A 15,560-nucleotide genomic window follows, 5' to 3' on the forward strand; every position below is an offset into this window, starting at 1 on the left:
TTAAGAGCATTTCGATTTAAAATGGCGTTTAGAATCATATTCAAAAAGAAAATTGTATTTTTGACTGCAAATAGTAAGAATTATAAAAAAATGTCAAAAGTTGTTGTTAGGAAAACTTTTTTATTGAAAGCTTCTCCATGATCCAAATACACTAAAAAGGTTGCTTTTACGCCTTTAAAACGATAAACATTAAATTTTTGACATTTTTTGATGGGGTAACGCGAATAACTTTTAAAAAGAGCATAATTACACGAATTAATTGTTTTTGAAGTAGCAAAATTTCAAATATCTCGAAAACTATCGCATTTTGGAAGATTTTTGTTAAATGCATTTTGATTTTAAATGGTGCTTAGAATTATATTCTGTAATAAAATTACAATTTTGTATGTCAATTAGTATGAAATTTAAAAACATGTACGAAGTTATTGTTAGAAAAACTTTTTTACCGATTTTGCAATCACAATCAAAATGTTTCTTTTCTCTTTAGGTTTTTGGTAACAAAATATAAAAAAATTAAAAAAATTGTTTTTTTCGCAATTTAAATTTTTATCATAAATTTTTGTTTTTTTGAAAAATGACACAACATTTTTTTCAGTGTATATTTTTTCGGACAGAAGTATTCATTCCCTGTAACTTGTTCTCAGATAGTTTTGCTGTATAAAATACAGTAATCGAACAAAAAAAAATTGAAATTCATACACGTAGAAACGTTTACGCCCTTTTGAAAAATTACTCTTGTATCGAAATATTCCAATTGCCAGAGAATATCATGGAGATTCATACAGCGAACACACCTGCAAAGTTTCACAGACGCTGAGACAGTCACAATAATCGATAAAATAAAATCACTCAGGCGGACAATTGGTGAGGGAACAAACAAAACTGGCTCATTCAATGAGTTTCAACGTCGCAAATGCTTAGTGTGGAAGTTTACCGTGACTTAACTTTTTGTCGGTTCCGACAGCATGAAGTAACAAGTTGCTTTACGCTTGTCCGGACATGCCGTAGACTCAGGTGATTCGTATTTCTAATGCCAAAAGACCTTGACTCCTACGGTAGCAGACAAAAGGTTAAGTCGCCGGTGAGCTCTAAGCTTGCATATATGATCCTTCCACGCTTTTCTAAACTTTCTCCCTTCAACACCTTGATCGCCCTATTACTAAAACTATAAACATAATTTAATTAGTTCAAATTGAATTTTTTATTGTTTTAAAAAGTACTATTTGAATCAAGGCATTTCGGATATGTTTCAAATCGCCGACCCTCAGTACATTCGGATAAACGTAGAACCCTGTTTGGGAGCACCACTAGATTTTAACAATGGAATTGAGGGTTGCCATTTCGTCCGTATTTCTCCCCGCATATCTCACCCTGGATGATAACTAGGAAAGATCGTTTCCAACATCTAGTTTTGATCTAGTCAATTACTGTCACGTCAAACTGCAAATGGAGTGACATCCCAAGATGATGCCAGATAAGGTATTGATTTATGCAACGTAAATGAACTTCATTTGAAGGGTAGTGTCTCGGTTTACTGCTGTCAAAGCCTGCCTTAAGATTTCTGACAGCTCATTTACAGCCACAGATGCAAAGTCAAACCAAAGAAGTTTGGTTTGCTTTCCTCGCGAAATACCTAACCTCAAACGGTTTTTGCAGAGCAAAATAGTTTGTTTTCCTCACGAAATAATTCGGCATCATTTCTTTTTAATGGGAATAGAAAGGTCAATAACGCCTTATCCTTACTAGCCCTCTGGATAAACGGATACAGCACGGGTAACCAACCCCGGTGGGAACTTTCGTCGTAGGTTGACAGGGAAGGGGGGGGGGGGGAGTTTGCTGCTGCAAGCCTGAGCGTCTAATCTCTACACGGTTAAATAAAACAACCTGCAGCATAAGTTCTTTTAACTTACTTTTGAGTTGTGCGTCGCTTTCGCACTCATTAGTGTTGTCAAAAACAAAACGAGAGATTCGACTCAGTCGTGGGCTTCCGTGGAGGAAGGTACTTTTGAGTTGTTTGGGGTATACTCAAAATTAGGTAAATTCAACTTAAATTTGAGTATAAACAACCTATCAATGAGTTGTAATTTTTGCCGTGGTTAAATGGAAACTACCTTCAACACGGTTTACCTATTTTTAAGTTCCCCCACGATACCACGAGATTGAGTCAAAGGAACTCAATTTTAGGTAGTTTTTCGTTTCCGTGTAGGAGGAGCGGCTCAAAACAGCGTCTGTTCCCCATGTTAGGGGCGGCTGATCATCGTCCGAGTGCTAGTGAAGGACTCTAAGCTCAACTGTGCACTATGGTCCTCCGGAAAGTTAGGGGGTTGGTGTGAGGCCCTGCGAGCCAGCCGTAAAAAACAAATTGCAGCGAAAAGTAAACAAGATAAGAATGCGAACCGATACCAATGGCGACGACCACTGCGATGAAAAGGGACTAGCGATTGGAAGCTCAGAACGTGGAACTGCGAGATATACTACACAGCAAAACAAATCTTATAACTTTACATCTTGCCAGATGCTAAGAGTGTACATTTCCAGTTTAATACTTAAACTGCATTTTTCTCACAATTCGTTGATTTTTGTTTTGAAAACGTTTATGTCATTGTGTTTCTCAGATAGTTTTACACATAAAAATATATTATACATCAAGATGACTTGAGCCAATCCCCAGACACAGTCATTTGAAGCAAAAAATTAAAAATTTCTCAGCACGTTTCTCGCTATATCTCAGTAACCAAGTAGAATGTCAGAATTCTGAAAACGCCACTTTGTAGAGATTTTTCAGTCAGGTAATGTGGTATATCTAAGCTGACCAACTCTGACGAAAAAATCCGTACACCATACCGCAACGAAGCGAAATCGTTCATCACGCTCAGGCAAACGGTTTTTATAGTGTACGGATTTTTTCGTCAGAGTTGGTCAGCTTAGGTATATCTAACTCAGTTTACCCCAAAATGGCGTTTGTCATAAGAAACAGTGACACAATCTCATATTCGTACACCTCTAGTGTATATGTTTAATATTGTTTCATAAATGTTTGCGCTATTTAATATAATTATTGTTTTGTTAATATGATAGTAGAATCATCATCTGTCCTTTTCTTATCATTTGTAATCTAAAGTGTGCAAGTTTCCGTAGACTACACATAAAAAATCATTACTTGGTGTGAAAATGGCACAATTTCATATTCGTACACTTTTGAAAAGTCAATTAATTTGTCCATTTTAAGACCTGCTATTTCTTTATTTTTTGTTTTACTTAGAAAAATAGATTTTATGACCACAGATAAGTGTTCATTGGCACAGTTTTCTCTACACTAGTTTAAGAAATTCCCTAAAATTAACGTAATGGTTAAAAAAGTAAACTAGCTGCCATTATGGGACGAAAATTAATTATTACTCACCAAAATGAAGGTAAATCACTTCAAGAAATCTTTGAAATTGTTCAAAGGCTGCGTCCAACTATTTAAAATGTCGTAGGCGAAACGTGGAGCAGATATTGCGAAAAACTTGAACTGTAAACAATTTACGTCTTTAATAAACGATTTTTAATTAGGAAAAATTTGGGAAAATAGAGTAATTAATGTTATATACATGGTAAATAAATTGAATCATAGCATTAAAGTATAAGTCCGCTCTGGTACGGCTTGTAATGTATGGAGAACGGCCAATTACAATACCTGTGTTCTGAGCAAGAAGCTGTTCATCAATGAGAAGAACAAAGAATTGATTTTTCATTTACTAAACAACATTGAAACATTTTATCGGAATATTGGAAAGATTTTAAACTTTGTCTGCGAGTCCAAATTCAACATCTTTGACTCAAATGACTGTTGTTTCAAGTAGAGAAAATCGAACTCTGACCTGGACGTTAAAGGCTTATAACAGCAACCAAGCGCAGAGACAGTGGATTTTTTTGTATGGGGTATTATATGTCCACTAGAAATGCTAGAAATATGGTCTTCATTGATGGAATGATGGATCAGAATGTGTATTTTAATATGAAGATCTTAAAATAAATTTTAAAGCAAGGCTTCCATTAAATGGTACTTTTACTAAGAAATGGTGGATATTGGAAATTCGATCAGGAGAAGAACCTAAAGCATAAGGCGTGCAAAAAACGTTTAGAGTAATTTTATAATTGTTTGAATGTTATGGATTCTCCACTGCGGACCCCGTTTATTAACTGATTAGAAAAATAAATGGGAGTATTTGGATAAAAAGTGTGAAACTATCCGGATTATAATGACAATGATCTTAGAAACTACTATTTAGAAGAATGGGATAAAATTTAAGTTGAATACACACAAAAACTAGTGGTTAGCATTTCAATACGATTGAAAACTGTAATTACAAACAAAAGCTAGCACATTGAATATTTATTATAGAAATTTCAATAGATTTTTGAAAAAATATGTGTACTGTACGAATATAAGATTGCGTGTATATTTGACTATCTTTAGAATTATGATTATTTTTGAAAAAAATGAGCATTTGTAGTACAAAGATAATTATTGTATCTTTCCTATGCTGCCTAGTAAACTATTTCTATATATATATATATATATATATATATATATATATATATATATATATATATATATATATATATATATATATATATATATATATATATATATATATATATATATATATATATATATATATATATATATATATATATATATATATATATATATATATATATATATATATATATATATATATATATATATATATATATATATATATATATATATATATATATATATATATATATATATATATATATATATATATAACTTAATTTTTACTAAATACATATAAGTATTCTGCATAGCGGTGTACGAAAATGAGATTGTGTCACTGTAGCACAACAGCGACGATATAGGACCGATGTTCCTGAAGTTTGCATGGGATTTAGCGGCAATTTACACGAAGAAACCCCACTAGCTAGCATTTTTACCGCTAGGTGCCACTGTGTGCATCGGATTATCACTGCAAGTGAAAGTAAGAGAGATAATTTACTGCACTGCAAGTCTATCTAACTTTGTTAGAAGAAATTATTAAGCTTTTAACGAAGTGACATATGAGTAAACAACTTCATTATTTATTTAGGGTTTATTTGTCACCGCAAAATTGTTATGTATTCTGTTTGTTCTGTTTCTGTGTTTCAGTCATTTTGAGTCAAATTCAGTCAGTCATTTTGAGTCATTACGAGCATGTTTTTGTTAATCTAACCCAAAAAGCCGTTTTAATTCATTAAATCCCTTCTTTTAAAATAAATGACACGAACAATAATTTTTAGTGGAAACACCATATCTCCTATACAATAAAATATATTTCACGGCAATCGGTTATTTTGCGAAATGTGCGGTCATTGTTCGCGGTCATTTTCACGAAAAGGTAACACTTGTCTCAAAAAAGAATGTAAATTCGAAAATCTGTGCGTACAGTATTGTTCTGCATATATCGGTGACCAATTTCGTAGAACAAGGTAATACTCTAAAATTTGAGATGGCGCATGTTTTTTTTGATAAAAGCAAGCATAGCTAGGAAAATCAATGTTGTGCTCTGTTGTCCCCTAATATGAAATTTCTACATTCAAAGCTTTTAGCGCGAACATCATAGGATTTTTTTTTTAAATTAAGTCGTATGAGGTGTGCAAACGTTGTACTCTAACGGTGGAATATATCGATACAGGATGTCGAGTCGAGTGTTGCTTCGCCTACTGCAGCTTGTAGGTCAGCCAGTTTGTTTTAACGAGCTATCTTATTCGTCGCCCTAGAAATATAGGTGTTCACGGTTTGATGCACTGACTTGCATACTTACTACTGGAGTTATTTAAATATCCGTCAATGAAATGTGAAATTTTGGAATACTTCCTCGACCACAATCAATCAAAAATTAAGCATTGATCAACTTTACCGCAGTAAAAGGCTTGTTTGCACTCTGATGAAGATATTTTTATCAGCATTGTAAAATGTGATTGTCTGATAATAATACTGTTTGGAGTTGAGTAAGATAACAGCTTAAGATAGCTGCTGCAGTTATATGCCTTTCCTTCTATCATCTCGTCTTATTATAACAATGAGAAGCAAGTACATAGTCAAGATGTAACAATGTCCAGTATGTGTGTGCATATTTAATTCTATAGACATTCTGTCATCCACGCAGATACGGCTTCTATGCGATAAAGTGAAGTTTCGTACAAAAGGTTTCTCAGTCAGCTTATTTGGTATAGCATGTAGAGTTAGCTTTAAGGAATTACTTAAAACTGAATTTACAATGGACAAGTATTTTCTAGTGATCAGGAAGATCGTGTCAGTATCCGCAATATATTATAATATACTAGCTAGCGTTGTTGCGATTTTCAACGAAAGAGGAGGAAAACACAATTTGTTCCAAAGCGCCATCTGGCGGGCAGATAATCTCCAACTAATAGCACACAAACACGCTACATAACAAATGCCTACTATGTATAAATTTTTACGGCAATTGATTAAGCCGTTTAGGAGTCCATAAATCATATACATACAAACATTGACTGTTATATATATAAATAATATAAAACTAGCTAATACCCATCGCGCGTTGCAGCGATATTCAACGAAATAGGAAGAAAACACAATTTGTTCCAAAGCGCCATCTGGCAAGCAGATAATCCTCAACCAATATCACACAAACACGCCCCATAACACATACCTACTGTGTATAATTTTTTACGGAAATCGGTTAAGCCGTTTTGGAGTCTATAAATCATATACATACAAACTATGACTTTTATATATATGGGTCATTCCACGCGAAGTGATCAAGGCACGTGTAATCGACCTCCACGGATTTGAACAAAATTTAGAGGAATTGTTCATCTAGGGCCAAAATATAAAAACCCAAATTTTTGTGACAATTGAACCACCCCTCGGGTCATGGGAGCACCCCCCTGTTTTGGCAAATTGCCGAAACCCTTGATTTTCTTTTGATCATATATCCGGTTCTATTTACTCTAGAATCAAACCACAAGATGGCTTTTGAAGAAAATTGTTCAAGGAGTCTATAAAAAATATTATTTTTTGCCAACAGTGTTGCCAACTATGCAATTTTTTCAGTTAAATATTAAAAGTAAATTTTTCTCTCAATACGTATATTTTAATTTTGAAAATTTTAATGCCATCGCGTTCCTCAGAAATTTTTACATAAAAAAACACTTATCATCCCAATATAATATGAGCGCATCCTGAGATACACCGTTTTGAAGAGGACATTGGCCAAATTGAGAAAATCTTCAAATTGTCATAAAAATCGACCCTGATCTGCTAGAAGCAAACCAAATACGTAGTTTTTCATCATTTCTCGTCTACTTCACGAAAAATTATGTTTGAACTTTGGATGGATTTTTTTATGAGAAAATCGGAGTTTTTTCCTTCAAAACGGTATATCTCAGGATGCGCTCAAATTGTATTGGAACGATAAGTGTTTTTTTATGTAAAAATGTCTGAGGAACGCGATGGCATTAAAATTTTCAAAATTAAAATATACGTATTGAGAGAAAAATTTACTTTTAATATTTAACTGAAAAAAATGCATAGTTGGCAACACTGTTGGCAAAAAATAATATTTTTTATAGACTCCTTGAACCATTTTCTTTAAAAGCCATCTTGTGGTTTGATTCTAGAGTAAATAGAACCGGATATATGATCAAAAGAAAATCAAAGGTTTTGGTAATTTGCCAAAACGGGGGGTGCTCCCATGACCCAAGGGGTGGTTCAATTGTCACAAAAATTTGGGTTTTTATATTTTGGCCCTGGATGAACGATTCTTCTAAATTTTGTTCAAATCCGTGAAGGTCGATTTCAAGTTTGCATCTTTTTTGATCACTTCGCGTGGAATGATCCATATATATATATATATATATATATATATATATATATATATATATATATATATATATATATATATATATATATATATATATATATATATATATATATATATATATATATATATATATATATATATATATATATATATATATATATATATATATATATATATATATATATATATATATATATATATATATATATATATATATATATATATATATATTTGGTTGAAAGATTATTTGCTTTATGTCTATATATCTATGTGTTTGAGATTGGTTGTATCCCAGTTTACCACCAAAAATTTTACTTTTGTCGGAAAATTTCTATTAATTTTGCCTCTAGATCACTAGTTGAGAAACGGTTGTGACATTAATTTAGGAATTTGGCAAGATCCGCGGAGACACCGAGAACCGTCATAGGTTGCCAATGTGGACAAAGCTACTTCAATTAGTCGTCAATGATCTGGATCCGCAGAATGCAAGTAATATTTCCTCCATTTTAATGTGTACTGCATCATTTGAACATCGTGGCGATATCAGTTTACATGGGTTTTTGCTGTGTGATCGCACTTTTCAACCTGTAAAACAAAGCCAAATGTGCTGTTAACTGCCAAAAATAAGGTTTAACAATCAACGTGCAACGTTGCACGCAGGCTATGTTTATGACATGATCACAGTGACACTAAAAATGCAGCAATTTTCATGAGAGAAATAAAGTTAACCAATCAAGATTATATACTCTTCAGTGGCGGATCCAGAAGGAGGGTCCTGGGGGTCCGGACCCCCTCCAAAATTTTTTCACTTGCTAGAAAATTTTAAATTAGTTTAAATTTAATATTAGTTTCAAACTCAAAATCATTCTAAACTAAATTTTACCAACAAAACATATAATCATTAAATAATGTTAGTATTTATGACGAATTGCACAATGTTTATTTTAAAATCGAAATTTCGGACCCCTCCCGATTTGTTTTTCTCTAGATCCGCCCCTGATACTCTTCAGTCCTATTTATCGTATTATATCTAAAAAAATAAAGCTCGAGTATTTTATCATTTTGAATGAGCACATTGTACTACAATCGAAATAGAACACTTTCAGCTATAATATACCAGTGATTTTTATTTTTTTTTGGTAGTAGTAAATTAAAGAAAAACTTTAAAATTGCGCCAACTGGAAGATCAGTATCACTTTAAAAATCTTTTATACCAACAAGCAGTAGTTTCACTGTACAAATGACCAAAAAACAATGTTCTACAAGTTCAAATAAACAATGAGCTATGGATTTGATCAATACAAAATATTCCTGTAAACTTGTAAGTGTAATTGCTTAGATGGCTTTACTTTTTGGGTCATTACCTAGGACCGCTTTTGTATATCTTGAATTGAAGACAAATCGACACTGAAACTGCTCCAATATGAAATATTCTCCTAACCAACCAAAATCTCGAACAATCCTTACGATGAGCATGAGCAATTGGCAAGAACAAGCGAAATTGCTCAGAGAATCTATGAGTGAAACCTGGGAGTAGCTACTCGCCGTTAACGTGCCCGTTTGGAGATCTCTTTGAAATGCCACGTGGTCAACTTTTTCACCGTCGCCGGGGAAGGAAAGGAATGTTAGTGTAACAGACGAGGTTATGAAGACTGTGTATACCTCTGCATCTCCACCTATGCCACGGAAAAGAGTTTTTGTAAGTAGGATGTGGTACAGGGTAACAGAAATATGGATTCACTTTGATAAGTGATATGATCTATGTATCTCTCCGAAGTGTTATCATGTGTTTATTGCTCTGGACAGTCGGTCTTTTGCGACTATAATATTATTATGCATTAAAAAAGCTATAATTTTATTATGCTCGTGATGGAATATGGTGAACATGGCAAATGAGTGTGCATTTACTACATGTATATGAAAGTATTCAATACAATGAGAACAGTTAATATAATGAACATGATTTAATGGACTAAAATCAAACCGATAACTATGACAATACAACATATGTTCTTCGTGTAGGCAAAACTGCTGCAAAGTTGTAACTAATGTTTAATCATTCGCGTGAATTTAATTCTCAATACTAATCTATGACACAACAGTTATCATTCCATTTACACAAGACAAGGCGTAGTTCCCAGCCACATTAAATGCCCTGTGAATTAGTTCCCTAGTTGGTTTTATTAGAAATTTTGTAAAAACATAGTTTTGAAACAAGTTATAGAAGAGAATAAAAACGCCGTAAGAACTCAAATACTCGCAGATTCATTCGTTCGCAACATTCTTCGATACTAACAGATACTAACCATTCCTTCAAGATTTTGATAGTACTTTCAAGATCACACTATTTCATTTGCATATTTTTGCAGCTTTTTAGGAAAACTGGTTAAGAAATATGGCATTTTTAATCAAAGAATCAGCTCTAACTATTTCTATAAATATCGAAACGTCTTAAAATGTTCAACAAAATTATTGGTTCTTATAATATCTACAACATTGCAGAGAACATTGCTATTGAGAAATGAATGCGACAAAAGTAATTTAAAAAAAAACTGAACTTTAAAGGGTGTTACGAAAATGTCTTATAACAACGAAATGTTGGTTAGAGAGTTAGTATCTTCAGTAAAATTGCTTAAAATAACATTCTCTACAACTTTGCTGAAGACTCAAACTGTCTATCTCCTTCCAGGAAATAGTTATAGAACTTCTGAAAATCCATCTGAATAACTTCAAAAACTTGTCTGAAGTCACCAAAACACAAAACCTTATGGTTTAGCCGCAAAATAAATAAAAGCATGAATTTGAACATTTTGACCACTGGGCACTGTATTAAACTAAAGGACACATCTAATGCACAGTGTTTCAAAACGCCGTTTTCACGATCAAAATTCAATAACTCCTGAACCGTTGGATTTGGAGATTAGACTTTTTCGAAGAAGTTTCTTGATATAAATAGACCCATCTTTTGATATAATGAGTTAAGTAATTAATTCGCCTAAAAGTGAGATAGAAAATTTATTTCCCCAAATAATTTAGCTAGAAGCTTGCTGTTTATAGCAAAGTTTTAGAAAATGTTGTTTTGAAGAACTTTGTTCAAGATACTAAAGCTTTATATAGCAGGGGTAGCGAGATATGGAGGGTTACTTACGATGGACCCCTTAAAAACAGTTTTTCTAATATAACTTCTTACGATTATTTTTTATATTAAAATAATCTTCTACAAAGTTGTTCAGAGCAATAAAATACACATTTTTGGCGAACACGATGAATCTGTAGCTCTTGAAACAAAAAAGTTATTGCCAATTGTCGAATATTTTTAGGTCAACTTACACGTTAAGCAACTTCCTTACCCTATACAGTGCTTTAGTATCTTCAACAAAGTGCTTCAAAACAATATTTTGTAGAACTTTGCTAAAGACAGCAAGCTTTTAGCTAAATTATTTGGGGAAATAAATTTTCTAACTCACTTTTAGGTGAATTAATCACTCAACTCGTTATATCAAAAATGCGTCTATTTATATAGAGAAACTTCTTCGAAAAAGTCAAATCTCCAAATTCAACTGCCCATGAGTTATTGAATTTTGATCGTGAAAACGGCGTTTTGAACCACTGTAATAAAGTGGGTGCAATGTAGAGTTACCAGGGGCGGATCCAGAAAAAAATTCGGGATGGTTTTAAAATTTCGGTTTTGAAATGATCATTGGGCAATACGTTATAGGCAAAAGTGTAGTTTTGGTGGTCAAACTGGGTTTGAAGTAATTTTGAGTTTTAATATAATATAAAATAGAAACTAATTTGTATATTCCTCAACAAGTTGAAAATTTTCGGGAGGGTGGGGGGTTTTTCCGGATCCCCAATACCCTCCCCCTGGATTCGCCACGGAGCGTTACATTCGCTGAAAGTGGTATTTTATTACTTTGCTGAGATAATTAATTTCTGCATATTGTGAGTTCGTCCTTCGTTTCTACAATGAGACATTCTAATGGCAATTGGAATGATAACAAAATATTTGAGGTACAGACGAATTTCGCGCCAAGTCGAACAAATGATGGGAGCACTCTCTCAGACTTTAATGAAATTTTCTGTACATGAGAACTTTGTCACAAAAAGCTACTTTGCATATTTTGTTTTTCCAAAAATGATCTAGAGTGTCTTTTGAAAAGGGTCAAACTTTTGTTACCAATTTTTTTCAAATAGCTATAGTCTAAAAATGACAAATCCTATTAAAAATGTTGCAGGAATGATTTTCAGAAATTAGTCAAATTTTTGAAAAAAATATTCATCGACTCCTACACTAAAAAAATCGATTTTGAAAATTTAAAGTCGATTTACAAAAAAACCATCTTTAATTTGGATGAAATTTTGCTCCAAAATAGGTAATTATGTTCTCTACCTAACATCAAAAATTAAAGTTGGGCACTTTCAAGGAAAAAAAAATTATTTGAAAAAAACTTTTTCTAGATCAAACTGAATTTTTTTCAGAGTATTTTCATCGAAAACTTGATAAAAATTGGTGAAAAAAGTTTGATCCTTTTCAAAAGACGGTCTACATCATTTTTGGAAAAAACAAAGTATGCAAATTGGCTTTTTGTGACAAAGTCTTCATGTACAAAAAGTTTCATTAAAATCAGAGAGGGTGCTGCCAACTCTGAAAACGATTTGGCGTGAAATTCGTCTATGGTTTTATTGTGTTTTTCTTAACTCTATCCTCATAATGCAATTTGCTGCTAATAAACAACTAACAATACAATTCAATCGAACGATATTACTTTTTTAAAGCTCACATACAATAACGAACTAATTTAATAAATTGAAACCGAAAACATGTCCAACAAAATATATTACCTTGTTTTTTTTTACGTATACGTATGAGTAAGCTGATTGACTCTGATAAAAAAAATCCGAACACTATTTAGCAACGAAACGTAATTATTCATCACGTTCAGGCGCACGGCTCGAATAGTGTACGGATTTTTTCATTGGAGTTGGTCAGCTTACGTATGAGTCACACTGTATTGTTCACATTAAGCATTCGCATCAGTACCATCTCTGGCTATTCTTGAACAGATCTTGAATAAGCATTATTTGCAATCAGGTTCAAAGTCTGTAATCACGTTACACTGCTGTGTTATTTACGTACCGCACGGCATGCACTTTTACGTAACGCAACGCATCTGACAAACAGATGAAGGAAAAGTAGAATGCCAGCGGGGGACATTTAACCGCTATTTTTGGTAGTCGCTTGAGTAGCTCCCTAAATTAGTAGCCGCTGATACTCGCAGATTTCCTGAAGGTGTTATACTAAGTACAATGGTGCGAGTGCTGGAAGGTTACCAGCGTTTTCTGAAGTCTGGTGTGAAACATGCAAATGAAATGCAGATAGGTAATGCGTATATTTTTTGGAATACGTATAGTTTCATGAGAACCAAGTATAAACATTGTAGTAATACATGAACATTTTTCAGTCTGATTAGTTCATTTTTGCTGCGACATATTGGGACAAATCTAGATTTATTCTTGTATGCACAATATTAAAGATCTCCATCTCGAAAAATAGTGGAATTACATAAACATAACTAAACTGAGCAACTCTACATTGTGCGAACGGTTTGCCTGAGCGTGGTGAACGATTACGCTTCGTTGCGGTATGGTGTACAAAATTTATTTTCGCCAGTATTGGTCAGCTTAAACATAACCAATTATCGGTTAAGTAGTACATTTTTTAAAGTTTTTGTTGTAAACCTCCATTTTTCTTTTCCCAAATAATTTTGTAAAAGAATAAAATTAGATATCTTTCAGAATAAATCATTGAATGTAGAGATCCTAATAGCATAAATTCTGAGGATATGTAATGTTTACCCTCATGAATGATTTGATTTGATCCCAACCCTTTTATTTTATGTCGCGCATCTTTCAAGCTTGGATAGTTTCGATGATTTTATAGTTACCTTAGTCAACATTCGTTGAAACGACCTATAAAACAAACTTAAAAAGCAGCGGCTTCGAAATTACCAACACTACCACCACCTATATAATTACTTGGATACTCGTACCATGTAGTTTTTTGCCGTAAAACAGGTATGTCGTTCCGATCAGTGGATATGCCTTTGGTCCAGGAATTTTGTTAATGATCTGTACCAACTGGACCCGCTTGACCAGCCATTGCAGGAACGGGGCAAATACGATAAATGCCAGAATGCCGTACAGTATAGTGATTAACTCCAACATGTTTGAATTGCACTACTTTGCACTTGATGGCCGCAGCTAAGCGCCACGATTGATGATACGATTCACTTTGTTCGATCTCCGTAAGCACACTGACTGTCTTATCAAGCTGTGGATTAAAACCGATAACTGTGGATGACTGTGTTGTTTTGAGTTTTCTGCTTTTAGCAAGATCTCTCCGAGCTCTCTGATGCGTGCGAAGTTCAACTGTGAGTTGTAGAGCTGTTGTTGCACGCTGGTTTTGCGGTGTGCGTGACGTTCTCCGGCAAGATTATTTGTTTACGAGGTACGTTTGAGTATGGTCAGGAACGGACCGCTTGTATATGATTTATGTGAATCAAACGAGTACCTATGAGGCTGGTGGTGACGTTGATATCATTTAAATTGTGAGCCTGCACAGTAAGAATTTTTCAAATTCAATCGATGAAAAATGCAACATAATGTTCATATTTATTTACATTCCATATATCAGTTTAAAATGGTATTTATTATATATGTCTTTTGTAATCAATTCTTGATTTGGTAATGCCTTATCTTCACCGAAACGATGATAACAATACATCTACGTACTTTTTTATTTCAACCATTTACCGTATAATTCTCACTTGGCAGCATCTCTATGCATTGCACCGCACAAACACTTGACGGGTATTATTTGTTTGGTTTTTGCTTACTCATGATACAGTCTTTCCACGTTTATGAACCAGTCAACGTTGATACCGATGTGAAAAATTATCAATGGTTATTAAAGTGAAAATCCATTTTGTTAGCCCCTTAGTATATTATAGGCAGACATAATGGGACTTTTGACAAAATCGGGACATATTTTTTTCTTTCATTTTAATAAACTATAATATCATATATTAGTCCCCATATATAGATCTGATAACCCCCCTAGTTATCTGATATCTGGCGCCACAATATTCATTTCATGACCAAATAACATCTGTCGTGATGTCGTGATAATCCCTCGCCACAATTTCGAAGACTGTTCTCAACAAGCCCAATAAGTCATGTGCATCACCCGAATGAAATCACAACCCATATCTACCCCCTTGAAACACATTTTCGTTGACACTTTTGGAGTAACAGAATGTTGCCACCATCCCATGTCTCGACTGCTCCACGAGGCTTTCCTTCTTTCGTCTGTCCCTTGGCGAGAAAAATAAATGTAAAATTCGTTGTAGTGATAGAAATCACCTTCCAATGCGTTCATTTCAACTAGAGTTTGCGTCTTTTCAATACCTGGAATGGAGCAATTGAAAGGGCTCCCCAAACTAAGGTAATCTGATATGAATTTTCAGGTGAAATACTCAGGAATTTCCGTGTTTTTCTCAGAAAATACGAGGAGTGCTTTCCATGCTTTATTGAACCGAGGGTCTCTATATAACTTAGGTCATCCGCTTTATTATAATTATAATCAGTGTGTGCATAATTGATTTTCTAATTGCGTTAAAT

At 33.6% G+C, this 15,560-nt stretch overlaps 1 protein-coding gene across 1 annotated transcript in view; it reads right to left on the reverse strand.

Moving 5' to 3' along the window:
- The window catches only part of LOC131681771 (cytochrome P450 4C1-like), a 56,621-nt gene extending 42,326 nt beyond the window's left edge, over positions 1-14,295 (reverse strand). The window contains exon 1 of the mRNA XM_058962804.1: positions 13,931-14,295. Coding sequence (XP_058818787.1) covers positions 13,931-14,105 — 175 coding nt within the window. The 5' untranslated portion in view covers positions 14,106-14,295. The remainder of the gene's footprint in view (positions 1-13,930) is intronic.
- Between the last annotated feature and the right edge of the window lie 1,265 nt (positions 14,296-15,560).

Source organism: Topomyia yanbarensis, chromosome 2 (assembly GCF_030247195.1).
Source record: "Topomyia yanbarensis strain Yona2022 chromosome 2, ASM3024719v1, whole genome shotgun sequence".
Classification (NCBI taxonomy): domain Eukaryota; kingdom Metazoa; phylum Arthropoda; class Insecta; order Diptera; family Culicidae; genus Topomyia; species Topomyia yanbarensis.